The sequence below is a fragment of the Lathamus discolor genome, chromosome 3, assembly GCF_037157495.1.
Source record: "Lathamus discolor isolate bLatDis1 chromosome 3, bLatDis1.hap1, whole genome shotgun sequence".
In the NCBI taxonomy this organism is placed as follows: Eukaryota; Metazoa; Chordata; class Aves; order Psittaciformes; family Psittacidae; genus Lathamus; species Lathamus discolor.
Genome location: NC_088886.1, coordinates 100,166,612 through 100,188,917, shown reverse-complemented (window position 1 = coordinate 100,188,917; position 22,306 = coordinate 100,166,612). Strand labels below are relative to the sequence as shown.

Genomic DNA, 22,306 nt, shown 5'->3' with positions numbered 1-22,306 from the left:
GGCTGTGGTACATCTCCTTTGCATGGTGGTTCACACAGCACGCTGTGGCTCACTGCCCAGGTAGCCTCTGTTAGGATGTGGCTGCAGCTCTGTCTCCAGCCCTGGACTGCAACTCGTCTGCTTCAGCTCATCCTGTCTCTAGGACACGCAGTTGCACGGACCCCGGCACCAGGAGCACACCAGGGTAACCCCTGTCAGTTACTGCACTGCAGCACGAAATGCAGATTTAGACAACATGACACGTGTGTTTCTTACAGCTCTGGAATACTTAAGGAGGCTATATGGGTCTAAGCAGCCTTTGGTCCTCTTCTCTATGGCTGTGAAACATCTCTGGTCTGGCTGTGCAACTGGAAGTTAGCTCCTCTCTGGTGCTTCTTTCCTGGTTTTTGGACATTGAACTCACTGCATGTTTTGTTCCTCTGAGGATTTTCCGTTTCTTTCCACTGGGCTGCATTGTACCATGAAGAGAACATTCTCATGAGGCAGCCGGGCCTGGCAGCCGTTCAACCACCCTACCTTGAATTTCATGTGTGGGTGTGCGTGCGCAGTTTTTCTAAGTGGATTGGAGGTTCTTTGTTAGAAACAGCCACGTGCGGAACTCCTGGACATGTATCCTGAATGTTTAGCTTTCAAAGACGCGGCGGGGGGAAATACTTAAGGTTTCCCAAAGACAAGGAGGGCAGAGTAGTGGGAGCAGAGAATGCTCATCTCAAACATGTGGAGACCTTACTTTGAACAATCTGAGATTATCAGATTGATGCCTTGTACTGAGCAGTGCTTAATTCCATTTCTCTCCAGTGGAGCTGGAGCAGTTACTTTCTGCTTCTCCCTGAGCTGTGTTTCTGCAACAAGTGAATGCTCCTGACTTGCTTCTGAGCAGAGTAACTGAAGTGCTTTGTGGCTGTGTAATGTCTGTGCTGGTGACTCTGCAAGTTAAGAGTGTGCCTGATGAGGACCTGTTATGCCCCTGCACTTGAGATCTGCCACAGGCATTATGGGGGGGGCTCAGCCTGCAGACAGCAGAGGGGGGAAAGGCCAGCACTTGATGGGGTTACTGGTAGAAGCTCCCCAAGTCAAGAAAGCAAACTGCCATTTCTGCTGTTAGACACACAAAGGAGCCAGGAGGGTATGAGTGGCAGCAGAGGCCTTCTTCCCTCCCAAGTGCCCACATAGAGCAGGGCACCAGACCAGTCAACTCACACCTAACCCTGCTGTTGCAAGTCAGGCGCTGTTCTCACAGGACAGAGAGGGGAAACAGGGGGAAAGGACACTCAAGGGGAACAAAAGATAAGTAATAATGATGCTATGAAAGTACCAAAGGGCTGTGGTACCCTTTGGTGTCCTTGCAGTGCCTGACATTCACCAGTGTAGGCCCACAGAGTACACAACGCTCCACTTGAAACATACGGTTTCCTATCTAGAGGTTAGTAAGCACAGAGTAACCTTGTGTTAAAGCATAAAAAAGGATTTTCCCTCTCCTTTTCAGTCCCAGGTTAGGTCAGCGGTAACACAAATTATGATACACTGGATCATTTTTCTGCCCCAACATACATTTGTCTCTTGTTTTGAGAAGCAGCTTCTGGTTCATGGAGGAAGCTGGAGATTCCTATCACATGGCTAGTGACTTTTCAACATATTCCCCAGCTGTAAAAGAGGTCACCTGCTGACAGGGAACGGTGGAAGTGGTTTGGTTTTCTCTGTTCCAAAGACTACACACAAGCAGCTTTACAAGGTTCAAAAAGCTTTCATGATAGCTGTTGTCTCAGGCTCCCTCACTTGCTGCCGCAGCATGGAAAAAATGTCTTCGCTTCATCAGCAAAATTAGAGGCCATGACTGGCACTGCAAGAGGACAAAGCATGGCTCTTCAAGGTGGCTGAGGCTGTTTGCTCACATTCATGTAATACTGCACTGCAGAACTAAAACTTGCTTACCAAATCCTGCTTGCAACCTGATTTTGCTTCCTTTTATTCCAACTGAACTTGAATACACTTTTGGTCACAGATTTAAGTAACAACTTTATATAACTGTTCACTATTAAATTGTGAACACAGCAAGTCTCAACACAGAACATCATAAAGCTGTTCTCTGTACTCCATGACAACTCACCTCCCTCACTGCTGCCTCTGTGCTGGCTGTATTCATAATTCAAGCTATAGATGACTCCATATACAAACAGGTCATGAACCAAAGCTTCTAGTAGCCCTAGAAACACAGCTATTTCAGCAAAATGCACCCAGCTCTGCCCCTGAGGCAAGCAATTCCAGGAAATCTGAGATTAATGCAGACCAGATAACATGCTAAGTTGCCTAAAGAGGCAGCCTAGCTTTAAGGTCACGGCAACTTTGAACTTACAAAAGCTTGTTCCTGCATGATCTCCTGTCCACCGTTAGTTAAGCTTCAGTTTTCCCCTTCAGTCTGAAGAGAATTATGTTATGGGTTACGTTTCAGTCCTGGGTTATGTTTCAGTCCTCAAAAAGTTTCTGGAAAACTTAAAAAGATCCTTTGCTAAGTTCCTAACACTTAAAAGGCAACCCCTGCCCATCAGCCCCCAAAGCAGCCATCAGTCCTTCATCCAGCAGAGTCAAGCACGCACGAGCATTAACAGTGATGAAGTCACGGGTGGGAAGGAACTCACTGATGCTGATGTGGGAGAAGCAGCTCAGGAAGAAAGTGCACATGTCCTCCTAGTGTCCCAGGTGACAACACTGCACAGCTGGTGGCTATTTCTCCTTTCTGCACTCTGTGAGTAGAGGACCACTATGTTGGTCGTACAGCCCTTGAAAGATGTGTGCTAGAAGGTCTGGCTCTACCACCACAACAGTAACCCACGGTTCACAGAGGAAGGTATGGCTTAACAAGAAACAGCATTTACAAAGTGGGTGAGAAAAGGCCCATTTTTTCTTTATGCTACATCTAGTTAAGCGGTGGCATAAAGCACCTGCTGTGACCTGGTATCCAAGGGAAGCTAATTGAGTTCAACTGGGAAGGCTCATTTCCTAGAGCACTTGCTCTATAAGAAAAGCTTTTCTCCACAGCTGTCTCCTCCTGAAAAGGCTGTGCTTCTTTTTGGAGGAAGGTAAGAGCTATCACCTTGCCTCTGCTGCTTTTTTTTATTGTTTTCATTTTGTTGGTTACAAGGTAGTTCTCAAGAGCTCTTTCATTAGGCAGAACTCACTCTTGTTTTGCATTAAGCTGTCCACTGAGCATCAAGTTTCTTGTTGTTTTTTCCTTTACCTTGCCTTCGTGCTGTTCAATTATTTAAAAGTGAAAGGAATGAGCTATTATACACTGCACTAATACACAACTTACTGTTGCGAGAAGGCTGCGTGGGGACCTCATAGCAGCCTTCCAGTATCTGAAGGGGGCCTATAGGGATGCTGGGGAGGGACTCTTCGTCAGGGACTGTAGTGACAGGACAAGGGGTAACGGGTTAAAACTTAAACAGGGGAAGTTTAGATTGGATATAAGGAGGAAATTCTTTCCTGTTAGGGTGGTGAGACACTGGAATCGGTTGCCCAGGGAGGTTGTGAGTGCTCCATCCCCGGCAGTGTTCAAGGCCAGGTTGGATGAAGCCTTGTGTGGGATGGTTTAGTGTGAGGTGTCCCTGCCCATGGCAGGGGGGTTGGAACTAGATGATCTTGAGGTCCTTTCCAACCCTAACTATACTATGATTCTATGATTCTATAGTTTATCTGCAAACAATGTTTGATATGTATTTTAACACTGGAGAAGGTGTAAGTTCACATGACTTCATTTTGCCAATAACCTACAAACATTATTTGGGGCAAAAAGCTTGTCACTAATTAAAAATCCTGTAACAGCGAATGAGAGAGGAGTCTTTATATGGCTTTGTATCTAACTCTTGGCTAAATGAGTTCTGAGAGCCTGGAGCACCCAAGTGTTCTGATAATCCACTGGCAGCTCTCCTACAACAGCAATGATACCTCACTTAGAAATAACCAGCTCCTTACTTACTAGAGCAAATAAGGGAGTGGAGTCAAGCTCTGGTATGCGTCATCAAAACCTCACATCAGGAGACAGTCAATCAGCCTGACAGTTTGCTTCCCTTCGCCCACTAACTCCCCCAGGATTTTATCACACTGGTCCTTCAAAACAAAACTGTAAACAAAAGTCACTTGATCAGGCACATTTGTCTTATCAGCAGTAGGAACAGCAAAGCATAGAAACAGTATTGCACAAGTACCACCCTTTTTATTAATGATTATGTCCCTTTTTACAGCTTACCCTGTGCTGGCAGAGTAACAGGCTTTGCCCTGTGCCAGCTGCCACTTAAGGCTCCTACTGGCTCCAGCTGCTGGGGCAATGCATGTTGAAAGACTGCAGTGAATAGCTCTATGGACACAAACTTTATTATGCAGCGCTATCGTGGTAGCACATGCAACCAGACCTGGTAGCGCAGCAGTACAGCTATGGGACTTGAGCATGCCTTGTAGCTCTGGCCCAGGGCTAGCTGGTGAGTGTGTCAGGGAGACTATTGCGGTGGCCACTCTGTTCACTTGCAGGTCCAAGAAATATTGCTGCCTTTCCAGCAACTGGCTGGCAGGAAGGAAAGGGCCAGTCCAGTTACATGGTGTCAACAGGTTCTTCCCAGCATAGCTTCCTTCGGTTTCACACTAATTGTAAATAAAATAGGAAGGGGCACCAGACGGGTCTTGTAACTGATTTGATTGGTGACTATGCAAGCATGTCCTCTGTCCTGCACTGGCTGCCCTGCTCAGAGGGACTGCCCAGCTATGGAGCTCTTCATGTGCTCCCAGTTGTTGTAGAGAGCGTAGAGGCCAGTCAGTGTCAGACCTGTAATACCACCTCGTGCTATCCCACGCAGTCCACCTGGAAAAGAAACACAGATTGAAACCCATTAAAGTTACATCCGAGGGAATGGTCAGCTATAGTGGCTTCCTAGAAGCTGTTCAAATGTAGAGGCACTTCAATGAAACAGTTTTTCGAGTAACTTTCCAGAAAGGGTACCTGTGCTAATTCTACCCCCCCAGCTCAAACCTACCTCCAGACTTGAGAAAGGTCATTCCTGATCCTGACACTAATTCTGCTGTTATCACCTCCTCTCTAACTATGTTAGCACTACTGCCTCAGAACACTACTGCTGCAGAACACTTGAAGCAAAGGTGGCTTTTCCCAAGTCGTACTTTCTGTTCCATCTGTTCTCAGCACAGGTGTTTACAGATAGGTATGATCTCTTCCTGCTTCAGGAACTCCTCCATTTGGTATTTCAGATGAGGAATAATAACAGTGGTTCTCAGTTACAGTAACTGGATTTGGGGGGAAGGAGAAAGGGACAGGTGGGAATAAGTGAACACAACAGCAGCTGATATGGACATGACCCTGGGCTCCAGAGATTCTTGGGAGCCCTCACACAGAACTTATCACTGCTTTGGTGTCTTTGTAATTTTAAAATCTTTTTTTGGGGGAAAAAAAAGAAAAGTAGATGAAAGGGATCGACGGGCAAGAATTTACTGGGGCATTCACTGAACACCTGCCTTTATTCTTGCTGCTATTAATAGTCAAAATGACCATCCTGCAATGGCACAAACTGAGTCACCCAGGTGATGATGTTTTTTAGTTATTATTTTTTCTGCTTGCTCAAGACTTAAAGCTTGGGCAAGTTGTGAAGGTAAAACAGGGCAAGTTTGGCTACTACCAGCAGCCAGCGCATCTGGCTGGAGCTGGGAGTCAGATGGCATCACAACTCCGTTCCACCAGCAGCAGCTGTGGTGTGCAGGGGCAGAAGTAGAGACTACTGTTGCTATTCCTAAACATCAAAATGTCTCTATCACTCAGTAATAGGAGTGCCTTGGTAAAGCTCCCGGAATGCATATAAATGCACAGGAACCCCGACAGTATGACCCTCAAAACCAAGAAAACTTCAGTGTGATTCTGCAATGTTTATCAGTCCTAGCCAAAGCAAGTTAGATAATGTGTCCAGTATATAGAACAAGGCCATGTTCCGCTTACAGCCAGATAAAGCCTGCATGCTTTACTGGGAAAGCCGACTGGAACTCAGGTTCCTCAAACTTGAAAAGAAACACATCTCAGTAATCAGTGATTATTTGTTTTTTCCATTATGAGTCATAAGGTTGTCTCACAGAACTGCAGTTAGGCTTTTAGTGGGGCAAGAAGCTGCTGGCGTCAGCTAGACTGAGACTGCACTACCTGTGCTGCAGGATTAAACGGATTTCATCAGAGCTGTTGAACCCACTCACATTGCCCAGGCATGCAATGGTACCAAACAGCTGCAGAAGCAATAGCAGAAGTTGGACTTGGTACACCAAGTCACATGTAGCCATAGCTCCAGAAATTTCACTCCCAGACCAGCTGTGATGATTCAGGAGTTTCTTTGGATATAAGCCTGAGTTCACTGCTCAAACTGTTGAGAACTCAGCAGCTCTAAGAAAAGGCATACTGTTTATGCACCTACCTGCCTAAAGGATTTAGGAATGCAAATGCAGACTTCTATTTTTGGTAACTCATCCTGAATTTGTTGCATAAAACGCTTTTCACATGAAGGGGTTGCAGCTGGGTACACAGAGCTAACTGCATGCAAGCAGCTTCTGGCAAAAAGCCACAGGTGACGTTCAAAGGATACTTTGTGTAAGTATTTGAGATAATCTGTAAAAATACTAAGTCCTTGTTACTTTTGGGAAAAATGAATAAAACATTAGGGAGACTGAGCTTCTTGCTGTTCACATGTAGAAGCAATTGGTCGCGGAAGAACCCCCCAGAGGGTCCTAACCATTATGGTGTACAGGGAAATGCACAAGATGTGGGATATCCTCATAGGGTGCAATGCAGTACAAAGGTACAACTATTCCTGTAGACTTCCCTCAGCCCCCAAGTTCAATTCTTCTTCTTTCCTGCTAAAATCCTATTCTTCCCAGGGAATAAAGGTAGGCTGAAGGCTGATCAAGGCTGGTTCCAGACTCTGTGAAGTCAGGATTGTATGAAAAATGTATCTTTAATTTTCACAGCTAAGCACCCGTGCACACTTAAGACACAGTGCTACTAAGAGGTACTGCTACTAACACAAAAATGTTGTTAATATTTTTCATGCGCTGGGGTCAGCCAGGTCAGGATGGCAGCTCCTATCCACTTACACAGTGTCAACCACAGGGCCAAAAGCAGTCTGCATGTCTTGCAGACAACTTGGGGACCTTGCTGAAGATGTTTCAGTGAAGTCTGTTTCATGAGCAGAAGCAGTTGCTATAGGTCTTTACTGGGTTACAAAAAAGTCCGAGAGGAAAATACACAAGAAATGTTTCTTAGCAGGTTCCCTCCTGCTTTGTTTCTGCTACATAATTTTATCAGCAATTTGTTCTGCAGCAGTTGCACCTGGTTTCTGAACCACTCAGAGTAATTACAAAAAAGGGAAAGAAAAAACTTTTTCTTTCCCTCACTGGTTCGATTTGCACTTGAATAAATAGCTCCAGGTCTGTGGCAGGCGGCAAGCAGTAAAGCACTGCAGAATGCAGCCCAGTTGCTGGGCAGAAAATGTTAAACCCTCTGAGAAGATTACCTTGTTAGAAAAGTAAATTAAGAATTCTCCACTCCCACCCCAGCTGTGTTTGCATGATAGAACGTGTTCCCACCCCTCCTCTGCAATCACTCCCTGCAAGCCTCTGATACAGAGTCTGCCTTGACAAACCCTGGTAGAAACATGGGCATAAGCCTCTAATCTTGCATGTATGAGCAAGATAACTTAAAAGTTCCCTGACAGACACTTCTGAAAGCACGTATTTTTGAGCTCAGGTAACTTGCACAATAGTTGAATACTGCTATGGGAGTCCAAAGCTATGTCTGATGCTCTCTAAGTGATAATTCAGTTCCCTGGTTTTAGCTGCTGCACCTTTTCACCACAGAGTATTGCCCTCTTCTATGTATTTGAAATACGTTTCAGAGTACACCGTGCAACGACACAGCATTCTAATAGTGCAGCTTTGCATTTCTTCATGGCATGATCCACTCCTAACACTGAATTTGACTTGTATAGCAGGTAAAACCATTCTCTGTATCACATAACATGAGGGCAAAACCTTACATTTAAGGCCTTACTGTCTCCAGTTTCAGAATTTGTTACTCCACTATGCTGGGATAGCTCCTGGAATGTTTAAAGCAAGAACCATCCAACAGCAAACATCAGAAATACCTTAACTGAAAACCCAGGCCAGGCCCACATATTTATGCCAAACGAAGTAAATGTAATAGTCAAGTTGTGATTAGTTTTCTGCCTTCCAATCTCTCTCTGTTATCCAGAATGCAAAGAGTTTCTTTCCATTTAGGGCTTCGAGAACAGGGCTTATTTTAAAGGTCTTGAATTTTGTACAAGGCAGCATCAGTTTTGGTCCAAACTCAAGCACAGCGGTAGCTAACCAGACCCTCTGAACCATCAGGCAAACTTTTGTTTCAACATCTGTGGGTGGTCCTTTGTCAGTAGAAAATTTGAACAGTCTCTTCCCGCTCCAAGGGGGTCATCTTGTGAAATCTTGTAAGTGTGGACAAAGTCTGTGGGTAGAGAAATTACTGAGGAAACTGATGAGCCTCTTTCTGGAATTAAGATATATTCCAGAAAAGCACATTCCACTTTCATACTGCTGCAGCTAAGACAGTACTGCGGTTAAAATACAGCAACAGCAAAGCCTGAAACAGGGAACATTTCTTGTAATTACTGTGGTGTGAAGCCTAAATCAGAAAACGAGTAAGAATTCACAATTTAATTTACAAGTGTAGAAGTATTAATGCTGTTGGATTTACTTTGCAAACATTATTAAAATTGCCTGCCTTCTGAGTGAAAGCAGCAGCATCTGACTGACAGGAGACTGCTTCAGCTACTGTACATGGCAGCAAGAACCCTGCAAATCCCTGCAGCACTGAGATCTTAGTTCACTGTTTCTGCTTAGTAGAGCTGGGCAGAAGGCAGCACAGCTCTCAGTGGCCACATGTACTCTTAGTCATTAGCCCTCCAGTAACTAAGCTCTGCAGTACCTGCTTATACTTTGCCCTTCTTTCTCCCTTATTTCAGACAGAAACAAAATCCCGTCACTAAACACTATCTGATGAATAGTCTTACAGACTACTTATAGTCTGTATTTGATTGTCTTACAGACTATTTAAGATAGCAATCTATCTTAAAAGCAGATTTGAATAGAGGTTCTTAATTTCTAAACCGCCTGACAGCCCTGAACATCAAAGTTCAGAAGCAAATCCTTTACTTCCTTTCCTCCAAATAATGCAGGAAAATAAGATAACCCAGGGCCATACCCACAGAAGTCTACAAAAAGCTTCCTTTTCCCCCTCCCCACTAAAAAGAAACAAGAAAAAAACACCAACTGTGTAGCCCAAAGAAAAACACAGATTGAGCCCCAAGGGAGGAGGCTTTTAAAGACCAAGAAGTACTTAGCCAACACAACTGCCCTGAACTCTTACCCACTGAATGTCACAAAACTGATCTTTAGCTCTGGCCATGCTTTACTGCTAGCAATTAACCATTTAGCCCTTAATTAATTCATAGCATATTGACTTTTCAGGGTTGTGTTCTGAGGTTAAAATGACAACTACTCCCTTCAGCTACTGCTATGAAATTCCCTTCTTTTTCAGCCCACACTATTTTATACCAAATTATGTAACATCTATTGTGCAAAAGGCATGAGATGCTCTGCCTAGTATCAAGTTCCTACTGACAGAAGTACAGTAATCAAACTAATTTAGTTTGTCCAACACAGTATTTTAGTTCCTGTTTTCCCTAACCTCAAGGGGGCAAAAATTATCAGAGAAAGAGTATCTATAACCTGTATAACCCTCAGGTAAGAAAGAAATGTTAAATAACCTCCTTGCTTACTGAATTCTCTGTCAGGAATTTCAGTGAGAAACTAATAGCTGTCAAACTGGGTCAGGTCAAAGTCCCATCTAGCTGAGGGTATTTTTCCTGAGTGATCGACCATGCATGCCTGAGAAGGAGCGCAAGATCCTCAGCCAGCTCTACCTTTGTGACATGATGACTGGAACCATATATGTTTTCAAGGTGGCAGGGAATATTAGTGACAAAAGTGCATTTCTTGCTACTTTCAGAAACTAATACAGTTATGAGAAAACAAAATGAAGATGCTTGATTTAGGAAAAAAAGGTTGAAAACGCATGCAAGAGGACTAAATATTTGTTTAAGTTCTATTAGTATTTGTGCTTTGTAACATTTGGCAGAAAAAACCTAGCATAACGGATCTTAATTTTAGCCTTCGCTTGAAATTAAAGAATAAAGAATAATACCTTATTAAATAGAAAAGCCATCCTTGTGGACTCAGAATATCAGACTGACTTTTAGCAAAACTCAAACAGGACTAAGTTGCAACAGCATTTCTACTACATATGTCACTGGCAAAGGAACATAAAGGTGTTTCTTTCACCTGTCATTCACCTTTTACCCAGAACATTCAGTTTAAGTTGTGAATTCAAAATGCAGTGTCCATGAAGTTGCAAGTTTAGTGTAGTAATACTTACTCGCTTTGCTACGTTTGGGTTAAAATCTAGTAAGTAATCTTGATTTTAACTTTCATTTCAATAAATGTGAAACCTAGAGATCACTAGGTCAAAGGAATCAGCTAGCATGCTGTTCCAAGGCTCCTCAAACCAGTTTGACTTTCAAACGCAATTGAAAATCTGTTAACCTAAGCCATACAGAACACTGAGACAGATCCCAGGTAACACTTGACTTATAATGGCAAGTTAACAGTATCTGACTAATTTCGAGGACTATCAGAGGTCTTGGGGACTTAACTGCTTTAGTCACTTGCAATAGGGAACTGATAGTGATTAAAGCCTCTTCCAGTGAACACAGGGAGGCTGAACTTCCACAGTCTTCATCTGCAGACCTTTTAATGCTCTTTTATCTTCTCACACAGAAGCTGTGTGTTAAGTAACCTTGCACAAAACTGCTCACAATCTAATGGTTTTAGAACATGCATATTTCAGAAAGCCTTTTTTTGTTTGACTGCTGGCATTTTGGTAATGATTAACATCATTGCAAGGCCAGGTTGGATGGGGCTTTGAGCAACGTGGTCTAGTGGAAGGTGTCCCTGCCCATGGCTGGTGGGTTGGAATGAGATTATCTTTAAAGTCCCTTCCAACCCAAACCATTCTATGATTCTATAACACTTCTACAAGGATAAATTGTGAAAACTGGGACCAGTGTGGGGCAACAAACCTCAGCCTTCAAATTTTTCCCACTACTTTTTTCCATTCATTCACACCCCTCAGCAAAGGCTTAACAGTTTGTTTCAGAAATTCAGTTTAGGCTTTGCGGTGTACACAAGGGTATTTTTCAGAGCAACAGGGCTGCTGATGTGATTCTTCCATCAGTGCTACGTTTAAACATGAACCATAAAGTCAGAATAAAAAACCTGTCATACTTTATACAGTTTCTTCTTAAATATATTCCTGATCTCTTTACAAAACAGGAATGATAGAGGTAGGAAATCTGAGCGTTTGAATAGCACTGCCTCCAACTTTGTAGATTACGGAACAGGCTTGATTTGAAATGGCGTGATTGTGGGAGTTTGCAGCTGATGCTAAAATGTGGGGATTTAGAAGTGTCCCTGACAGCGTGCAAATTTTCCTTTTTCTATGCCAACACAACATTCCATGTAACGTAGAAAATTATTACAATCCTGATATGTCACAATTGTGAACTGATCATTTGCATACGGCTGAAATATTCAAAGTTTCTTAGGTAGAGATGCATACTGATGCTGCATAAAGGCAATACTTAGATGGAAGCTTTACCATACAAAATTAGGAAGGGTATTCTGGCATAAATTGACAGGAGAAGAAGCATGGGAGAAGCAGCAAGAAGGACAGAGCATGAAAGAAGGAAGGAAAAAAAGACTGGAATTAAATTCTCAAACTGATGTGAATATAATCTTGTTCACTTACTAATCCTTGACCTTTAAGGTATACTGTGCCACTCAAATTTCCTGCATATGGCAAAAAACATGTTTAGAGTTTCTGTGCACTACAGTTCGTATGCGTGACACATACTTGAAATACAATACAGCTACTGACTACATTTACCTTTATCAGTACTACTACTGGCTGAGTAGATCCTATGGTACAAAACAAAGTGTTCCCACTGTGCTTTGGAAAGAAAAATTTTTGTGGTGTCAGCTGACTGTGCATGTGACTGGGGTAGTTATCCATGGTTGCACTGCGCCAGGAAAAAAAGAATTACACATAATGACAGCTCTGTACTTCTGAGAGGTAATGGGGAAGCTTCTGCTGGAGTGCAAGATGGCAGTTCTCCTTCTTAATAACTTCCTGTAGGAAATGCTAGGATTCTATGCTGCTACCCTATCCAAATGTCACTGGTAACCTCTTCAATCACTCGTGAAATTCCAAATAACAGCTCTACGCTCTTGCAAGGCTAAGTGCCCAAGCTAGTATTTATGAAGGCTACTCAGGCCAGTTATTTTTGGTTTCAATTAGTCTAGGACAGCAGGAAAATAAGACTTCTCAAACTGCTTTGGCCCAGATATAAAGCTGACCTTCAGAAACACATATTTAACTGAGCCTCCAAGACACTGAGGCTCAGTTAAATATGTAAAAGTATATAGGTTAATTCTAGAATTATCTCCTCAGTAATGAATCAGCCAGCGAAACCTTTATTAAGGTACTTAAAACTCGTATTTTTTTCCTGTGGTTGTCAATCCCTGGTACCCAGTAGTCCTCTAAAAAAGATGAACCCTCCAACTCTTGAGCTTGGAATATGTGTTAACAGGTGTTTCCCTGAAGAAACTCAGGCCCCCTTTTCTGCCAACAATTCAGTTTGCATGAGCAAACTAACCTTAAATCCATGCTGTTCTCAAATAACATTGTTAGTTTTGACCACTATGCAAAGATTAGAGTCCTACCACACAACAACTGTTTCATGAACAGTTAAGTAATAACTTTATAGATATATCAGTTTCTCTGTGTGTAGGGCTTGTTTTCAGCTCTGGTACTACCACATGAATCACCTGCAGTAAGTTTCACCTTGAGGCATTCAAGCTGTGTTCTGTGTATTCCTTCCCTACCCCATTTCACTTTGGAAGTTAGCTCCCATTTGCTTGCATCCACTCACGGACTTGAGAAACTATTGGGTTTATTCCTGCTATACTTAAAAAACATGAGCTGGGTATGTATTTTATACAATCTCACTATAAATCTGAGTAAATATCTGAATGTTAATTCATCTTATATGTGTAACAGACATAACCTGGCTCTCATGATTGTTAGTCCTGTGCAAGTTGGAAAGAATCCGATTTAATTCAGCTGGAACTTTTTAAGTGCATGTTTTCCTTCAGTGGTCTTAGCTGGTGAAAAACCATGTGTGGGTTAGGGGACATTGAACTTCATAGGTCTTAGTTCCTACTGCACCATTTTTACACTGTAGTTTTCAGAGCAGGACAGTATTTAGTAAAAGTAGTGAGAATCCTAATAACTAGGATAAAAGTACAAGAGAAGAAAACTAGAAACATTTAATTACTCTACCAGTGCTTTTGTACAGCATTCCTGTCAAGGTTCCAGCAGCTATGGTATTCAGGTCATCTTCTGCACCTCGTGTTTTTTCAATGACGACTCCAAATGCACTATAAAGTAGAGCTGGAAAAGAAAAACATATTACATTCAAGTTAACTGAATCTCTCATTCTCTCAGACACAAGGCTTAGAATCCAAGCTTGGTGTAACTATTTAGCCCATGCTTCTGCAGCACAGAATTTCTGTTTATTTAAAGGGGGGGGAACCCTCAGCAAAATCCCATCTTTGGTGTTTTTTTTCCAGACCTATTTCTATCTTACAGATAATTTTTCTTTCTCCAGCTGTAGTTCGGTTATAAACTAGCATTCTTCATGCTGTCTAGTACTGCCTCAAGACATGATAAATATGTGATGTAAACCACTGACTGAAGTTTAAGCCCATTTTACTAGATCAAATTCATCTGGAAAATTTTGAGGGTTAAACTCTGTACTGGGAGGCTTTATACTGTCTTGTGTGGATGGCATGAAACTAAACTCGACACCACTTTCTAGGTAGCAGAGAAAACAGTTTCCCACACGTGACTGAGATGAAATATAAGTTAAGTGCAGCACTCAGATCATGTTATTAAGGGCTGGGGTACAATGTGCCACATTTCTCCAAATGACTATTGAATTGCTTAGTATTTGACATTCACAGCTACTCCATTTCTGCTTACATGTGAAAACTTTGTCCCCAGAGGGCCTTTTGCTTTGGGAAAACTTTGGGGACTGTCTTGAAAGAATTAGAAATGTGTGGGCTTTTAGTATAAATGCATATACAATCTATTGTTTTGAGGAAGGGTAAAGGCATCTCCATCCTCCCTCCTCATATTCATTTCATGCTGACATGGAACAGTAGAGTATGTCATCGTTTTACAGTGATAAAGACACTATGCCACTTTAATTCATCACTTGTCCTCCAAAAATTAGAAATCTCTGTGTCTGCTGGAAACCATGCAACTCCTTCATAAGCAACTGTATTAATGTCAGTGAGCTGAATAGCATCTTTCTGCATTCGGCATAGGCAATGGTATTTTACCTTGTCTTAGTAGCATGTAGCAGTAACGATGAGGGGAGGAAAAAGCTGAAGTCAACATTGTTTAAAACAGTTTAACTCAGATGTTGCTACCTCTATTCAGGAAGTGAATGACACAAATTGTTGGTGGTGACAAAAGGAATTTCTGAGGTATATAAATGCTGTACAAGTGAAATAAGATGAAAAATAATACTTCAGCTGTTTCAAAGGAACTTCTCTGGTAGCTACGACAAGGCAGAGCTATACCAAACCCAAAAATATCAAGTTCTGCTTAACTCTATGACACAGGAGGCCATATTTTGTAAGCAAAATAACAATTTGTTACTGGAATGCACAAACATTTTCTTGAGTAATCTTTCTTCAAACACAGCTGAAAAAACTGTTAATGTGTCACTTAACCCGGGACCTTGAACTGTAGTGTGCCTGCCTCTCAGGTTTCAGCTATGTTTTGATTAGATGTGGAAGAGAAAATAAGAAAAGGAAAAAACCAATCCCATCATAAAAGTCACTAGGCAGTATGCACCTCCTAGAAGTGCCATTCTCTCAGTAGTTCAGAATCCCATCTCTAACCATGGCCTCTTTCTTATGCCCCAAAAGATGATGCCTGAGTTAATCGGCAGGCTAATCTACTCTTTAGAAATAAGACTGAAACAAAATGCAATAAATGCAACTTAGCCTATGTTTTGATGCACTTCTCAAAATTCAAATACGTGTAGACTGGGTTATAACATGATGCAGTATCCATTTTAAATATTGCTAGCTTCTCTTCTATAACCACGTTGTAGAGCAATGAGTCCCATCATTAACATTCAAAATATTTTCACTAGTTTTGGATTTCTCCATTCAAAGTAACTAACTGAGCACCCTTTGGTCTTTTAAGATTGAAGGGGGAGGTGGAGTGGGCAAAAAGCTTGTATTTTCTATGGCATTAAGTCACTGCACTGACTTTTATGAAATCATCTGAAGTTGATTTTCTAAGGCAACTGATGAGATTTCTATTTCCTGTCCCCACCCAAACCTGGGTTCACAGAAGTTTTTCTCATACATCAAGCTTTTGTTCATTTTCTTTACTCTTTTTTTCCAACCCCTACTAGTTATAAGCAATGCTTATATTTAAAGTAGGTGGTACAATACATACAACACCATAAAAGGATAAATCTCTGTAGTCACTATCACATTTCTTCTACAGATGAACATTTTATTGATGCTTTAACTGGAAACAGACATCAGGCAGTTGCTCACAAAACCACTGAGTCTCTTCTTAGATTATTGAAGTTATTTCAGAAGTATTCCATTATATTTTTTGCCTTAAGTTGTGAATTAACTGCAATTTATTAACAAGTAAGCATTATCTATAATTTTCAGTTATTCCATAGCTGGAGTTTTTGGTTTTAATATGCTACAAATTTTGGGGGTTAATTATAAGCTTTTAGCCATGAATATTTCAAATCCTGTTTTAGCCTTTATTTCCTTTTCAATGTCTACTGAAATGCCTTCACATCCCAAGTAAAAAAACCTGCAGCTTTTCCTGATGGATGTTGTAATGAAAATTTAGAGAATAAACTTCCCCATCAGTTACATCTTTGAGTTGTTTTCCTACAAAGTCATGACTTTACTTACCCAGAGATCCCAGAGTGTTAGCCCATAATGCTCCTTGCCGCGTCACCATATTTAGAATTCTATAAAGGAGTTAAAAAGGAATTAAAACTTTCAGCTCTCTGTGTTTACATAGAGGCAGTATTTAAGATAGGTGTAATGTGTCCACACTACACATTTGATTAATAAAACTGGAATAATGAACCAAAAGCCTTTCAAAACAAAACAGTAAAGAAAAGCATGTAACTACATACATGATCTCCTCTATAATGCATACTACAAATAGCAATGAAGGCAATTATGGAAGCAAAAATTTTGTTCTGTCAAACCTTATGAAAATCTTTCTCTCAAGTCAAACTTGCCCTTTACCAAGAATCCAATCTCTTCCCTTCAAATTACTTTCTAACCCTAGCTGATAAATGCTCCTTATGTGGTTACTGCACATGGCGACTGAGAATGACTGGTACGTTTATGCTCACTTGGTAGAAGACTTCCAGGAAGGCTAGACTGATCTTCTAGAAGGTGCAAGCAATACAAGGACCAATGTCAGGGAGCACGGTGATGCCTGAATAAATGGCATGCGTATTAAAATCAAGTCTGAACTAAAGCAAGTTGGGAAGGAAAGTAGCAATCTTTTGCACTTCCATTTGTCACACTCAGCACTCAACAAAAGGTAAAGTACACTAAGTATTTCTGTATGTATGCTTCCAGACTAGCACTAAAGAGGGAAAGCAAACCTTTAGCGCACTCTCAGGGAAGCACATTAACACTTCTTTTTGGCATTAGCTGTCTCCAGAACGGTGACAACAGCAGCAAGAAGAAATGAATGATCTTTATCTCCCAGCAGTGTAACACTATCACAGGCATACTGCCCTGGACAGCTGACTACCACTGGAGCTCAGTTTATCTTCTAAAGCAATGAAAAGTGTCCCACATCACATTCTTTCTGATTTGTATTCATTTTACACTATTTTGCCTTTTTTTATAATTTTCATTAGGAGACATAGGCCATTACCAAATATGGTTAGGCAATGTACTAAACAATAATGGAAAGCACTTTAAAACAAGAGAAAAAAAATAATCCAAGAGACTAGCAAATAGACAGCCTCCCCCTAATTATAACCCCCAGCCCCATTTTGTTAACCTTACATCAATTCTGAATTGATATTGATTATAATAACCATGATTTAATGTTTTATTTAATTATTGATTTAATAACCATAACACACTTTGTAATATTCAATGACATGGGATTAACAGCAAAATTCAGATTAATAAAGAAAAAATATCTGTGTACATTAAAGATAAATTTGAAGAAAATCTACCTAGGAAAGTCTTTTCCCTGCATCTGATTAGGAAAACATGGAACTTAATACACTAGTTGAAGGTGATGACCTTCAACAGCCTTTTCCCTTGAAGGGTGAGGACTAACAGCACCATGTGCAGCGACTGCCACCTACTGGGCTCGGCCCATCGATGGTTGCACTAACAACATGCGTTTGTCTGATTTGGTTCATTCTGAGTATGTAAAATACAATTCTGTTCATCTGGAACATTATGGAAGAGTCAAAAATATGGTTGGGAATATCTCTAATAGCTCTAGAGAAGGTAAGGAAGGGAATGACAAATACAGAAAGACAATTTTAAAAGGAGTAGAGCCAGTACAAGCTATACCAGGAAATGATAAATTCTTCCGCTAAAATTCCTTTTTTACAAAATCTTGTGGGAGTGAAAAAGGTTTTCCCCAGTTATTCCACTCCTCTAGTTTCCTATGTCGTTTTCACATGCACTGAAGCTTTCTCATAGTTAAGTCTAAACTACTAATAATTCTAAAAGAAGCATACTGCCAACAACAACAAAAATGGTTCCTATCTTAACTGCATTCTTTCAAACAATCACGTAAGCCAAAACCACGGGAATACCATGGGCATCCATGGATGCTGTAATCCAGAACTACTTCCGCCATTCAACACTTGCTCAGCAGCACGCGCCAATGTCATCCCTAATGCAAACCCAGGCCGGCACAGCTTCTGCATTTTAATCTCTTCCTCTTTTGAAAAGTTTGGGAAAGAAGAGTGAGCTTGCTCTCAGATAAGTGACAGCAAAAAACAGCTCAAAGCAAAGTGTGCTACTTTGGGCGTGGGAATATTTCAACCAAACCACTGGTCTGACTTTGAAGTAAATTTCTAGTAATCAAAGTAATTCATTCTCAAATATTTCATGTAAATCAGATAATACCAATTGTCACCAAATGCAAAGCAAAAAGCTTGAACTGAGTATCATTATAACTAAAAACATTTCCTAACTTGATGAACACACTAATTCTCATTTGTCCCCACTAAAGACAAAAATACAAGCTGGAGGAAACGACATAGGTGTAATTTTTTGGAGATTGAACACTTACTGTACATTTCTAGGTTTTGACCACGCCATATTCTGTGTCTCCTTCAAGCCAAGTCGCAAGCCGTTCAGTGCACCAAATGCTGCTCCTAGTTTGCATAATACCAGTTACTACTTTTTAAGAAGAAAAGAAAGAATACTAGAAACAAATACTGAGAATAGACTTAGGTGTACAGACTGAAGCAGCTCTTTATGTAAGACCAGATTGCAGAACAAACTGGTTACAATCTTATCAATTACTGTAGTACATGCATAGTACAGGTGTTACCCAGGCAGCTGGGAAAAGTGAGAAACACAAATCTACCTGTCATACAACATCCTCCAATGGTAAAAAAGGCCAGCTCAAATCTGCCTCGAGTTTTGTTGGCTCCTGTGGGCAAGATAAATTCATCTGTATCCTAGGGGGAAACAAAACAAAAGCTTTTGTATTTTCCACGTGTACCTGACTCAGAATGTAGGCCATATAAATTTTTTTTCTGTACTCCATACAGTGAACTAAAGAAAGGACAGATACAATCAGTGCTTCTGGAAAACTGCTGTCTATACTAGCATTCTCTACAGAGAATGGAATAAACTATGCGTATACTTTAAAAAGAATTAAAAAAAACCCCCTAAGAGCTGTTTTCCCCCCCCCATATTTCATAACATTTCAGGCAGCCAAATATGTGAGATGTTCACTGTTTTTTAATAATTTGCTTAATTATTTATTACATCTTGCAGCAGGCAACATAAAACTCAATGCTCTCTAAAAACGTTCATTGCCTGATTACGCAGCACTGAGCAACCTATGCTGATGCAGTAATGCATTGAAGTTTCCTATTATGACACTAAAGGAAAATTGCCTGTGTACAGAAAAAGTATTTCCCTGCGCTAAGTGACCTATTTTGAAGACATGAAAAAAACAAGGAACACATTCAATACTGGTAATGATCAGGCATGAAATATGTGAGGTTGGTAATTGTTTTTACTTGCTTATCTTTCTCCCACAGGGACAGGCTTGTGTTCTCCTAAATCAAATTGTTCTAAAAAGCTGGAGACAAGGACTGAGAACTAGCATTTGTGGAGGGATAAGGCGGGCCAAAGCACTCTTGGTATGAGACACTGACAAGATGCACACGTGCTGATAACGTGCTAAAGCGTTAAGATCTCTTTCTATGCTTTCCAGTCTTAGTATTATTCACCCCCAGTTTAACTGGTACATGACGACAACAACTGCAGGTACAAGTAATTACATTCTAAGGGGTTTCTTAGTCCATACTTGGCACTAAACATGGATGGCAATACAAAAAAAATATACAACTTCTAAAATTCTACTTTATCAATAAACTGAACCTATAATGTGGTTTCTATCTTCCCTGTCACAAATTATTTGGAGAAATTCTATGTGTACACTAGTTACCAGCTTCAAACAGTTTTCCCTATTGATCAAAGAGTCAAGATGAAGCAATCATTGTCTGTATGCAACCTCTGTGTTTCTATACAGACAACAACCTAGGAAGCCCATCCTTCAACTTTCTGAAAAAGGCTGGCATGCCATTTTATAATGCATATCTACTAAAGGTAACAAAAGCACTGCAGAAAACAATAGTTTGTGCCTGCATCAATGGACTAACGAATAAAGTGGGTTTTAAAGTCATGAGTAGCATTGTACCATTTGCTGTTATGGGAAGGCCAGGATCAAAATGTAAGGCTCTCAACAGTAAGGCTGACTTCCCCTCTGCATTCTGAAAGCAAACAGATGGTCTTTAAATACAGGAGACTCTCAGCTCTCTACGCACACCTCCACATACAAACTGATTTTTAAACACTCAGAGATTCTAAAATATTAGCTACGTCTTTTTTCTTGAGTTTTCAGAATCACGGAGTAGTTGAGATTTCAAGGGACCTGTGGAGACTGTGTAGTGTAACCTCCTGCAAAGCAGGGCCAGCAAGTGCTGGTTGCTCTGGGGTTTTTGCTTTTCCAAGGATGGAGACCCTGCAGCTTGTGTGGGCAACTTGTTCAAGTAAAAACATTTCCTCCTCACATTTAAATGTAACTCTCTTTTATTTCAAGGTACTTGCTAGTGCTAAACATAAAGAGCAGTGAGGTGTGGCAACATAAAATGCAGCCTCTAGTGTTACGCCAATAGGTGTTTTTGGAACTGTTTTATATGTTACTCACAACACTAATGCCAATACTTTCTTTGTTTTAAAGCAAGCGCAAAGTAGTAGTACACACAGTTTGTTCTAAAAACTGTTTTACCATTTTTAACACCAACATGTTCCCAGATGTACTGTACTAACTAAACAAGGCAACCTGAGAGGGTATTTTTGGAAGAGGTCTAAATAATCACTAAACATTTTCTGACTACTCAACAAAAGCAGGCCAGATAACCACTACTAAATCCAGTTCAGAGGTACATTCCCTACGCATTATTGTGCAGCCTAAACCAGAAAGCTCTACTTCATTATGTTCTCCCTTCAGCCAGGAAATGACATAAGGAAAGTGATGCAAAATTTGTTGCTGCTGTGATGACAGCGTGCATGATGACATATATAAGGTCTGGGGTTTGGCTGAACACCTCTGTAAACTGATCAAACTCAGCACAGAAAACTAATCCATCAAGTGAGTGGAGTTTCTGCACGCTGGTGCTGATTGAAGGTGCTCAATGGAGCGTGTGACAAATGCCAGAACTTGTACAGGGGTGTGTTGGGACTGTATGCCTCAGGACAGGGAGGAAGACCTCTGTTTTTCAGTAGCAGCAGGCTTATATTAACACAAGTCTTACTTTTCCTCTATATTAAAACTGATCTTCTTCTTCCAGAGGCCATGGCACCACAAGCTTTTATTAGGAACAATACTGGGAAAATCATTCCTTTCAACTGTTCATCACTTCAAGATTTCAGTACACAGCATGCAACAGTACAGCGAGGTCTTCACATATGGCCATAAAAACAATGGAATACAGTTCAAAACAATAAAAGAAGCCACCTTCTCACCTGTACTAGATATCTGGGGTCCAAGTTTAAATATGGGGACAAAGGGCTCATTCCAGTTACTGAAAGAGAAAAACCAACAGACTTTACCACCACTTTCCCCAGTAAAAATTTCACATCCGGTAAGTTAAAGGGGGACTGATATCGTGTCTCGGGGAAACAGTGAAAATTCTGCCGTTAAGTTGCACAACTGATTAAAATAGGGCACCGACGGACACTCCCCGGCTGGCCGGGCAGTGCTACAGAGGCAGCAGGGGTGGGATGGACACAACGCCTCTGTAGCTGGTGCCACCGCCGCGTGACCGGCCCTGGCGAACCCGGCCTCTTCCACCTCCCAGCGCTGCGGCCCCTCAGGACCCGCGCCCGGCCGCACCGGCCTTTCGCCCAGGCGCCGCCAGCCCATGGCCCGCAGGCATGAGCCGCCAGGCCCTTCTCCCTGACGGGAAGCGGATACTGACACCCACTTCCCCAGCCCTAGCCCCGCCACCTGGGCCGAGGGCTGGTGCTGCCGCAGGCCCCGCCGGTCGCCCCTTTGCCGCCGGTACTCACGTGGCACCCCGGCCAGGTCGGCGTTGGAGTACCCGACCCCGCCGGTGCCGAAGAGGCCCCCGAGGCCGGTGCCCTTGGAGTTGCTGCCGCCCTCCATGGCGCCGCGGGGCCTCGAGCCCGCCGCACCAACGACCTCCGCGCGATGCCGTAAAGCGCGCCGCGCTGCTTTCCGGCC

General features: G+C 41.8%; 1 protein-coding gene and 1 non-coding gene across 3 annotated transcripts; both read right to left on the bottom strand.

Annotated features, from left to right (window-relative positions):
• Window positions 1-4,193: 4,193 nt before the first annotated feature.
• Window positions 4,194-22,297, bottom strand: TIMM23B (translocase of inner mitochondrial membrane 23 homolog B). Of its 2 annotated transcripts, XM_065670793.1 has the most exons (9): window positions 22,132-22,297; window positions 21,586-21,644; window positions 18,911-19,004; window positions 18,611-18,695; window positions 16,231-16,289; window positions 13,550-13,660; window positions 11,957-11,997; window positions 10,756-10,760; window positions 4,194-4,852 (listed from the first exon to the last, which is right to left on the bottom strand). In XM_065670793.1, exons 1-9 carry the CDS (start codon window positions 22,226-22,228, stop codon window positions 4,636-4,638), a joined length of 768 nt encoding a protein of 255 aa, XP_065526865.1. In that variant the 5' UTR covers window positions 22,229-22,297; the 3' UTR covers window positions 4,194-4,635. The 2 variants fall into 2 exon arrangements, with proteins under 2 accessions (XP_065526865.1, XP_065526864.1); XM_065670792.1 differs by lacking the exons at window positions 10,756-10,760; window positions 11,957-11,997 and having other exon boundaries at window positions 4,646-4,852; window positions 22,132-22,296.
• Window positions 16,903-17,102, bottom strand: LOC136012483 (small nucleolar RNA SNORA74). Its single transcript, XR_010611784.1, has one exon. It is a non-coding gene; the product is annotated as a small nucleolar RNA SNORA74 (small nucleolar RNA).
• Window positions 22,298-22,306: the final 9 nt, after the last annotated feature.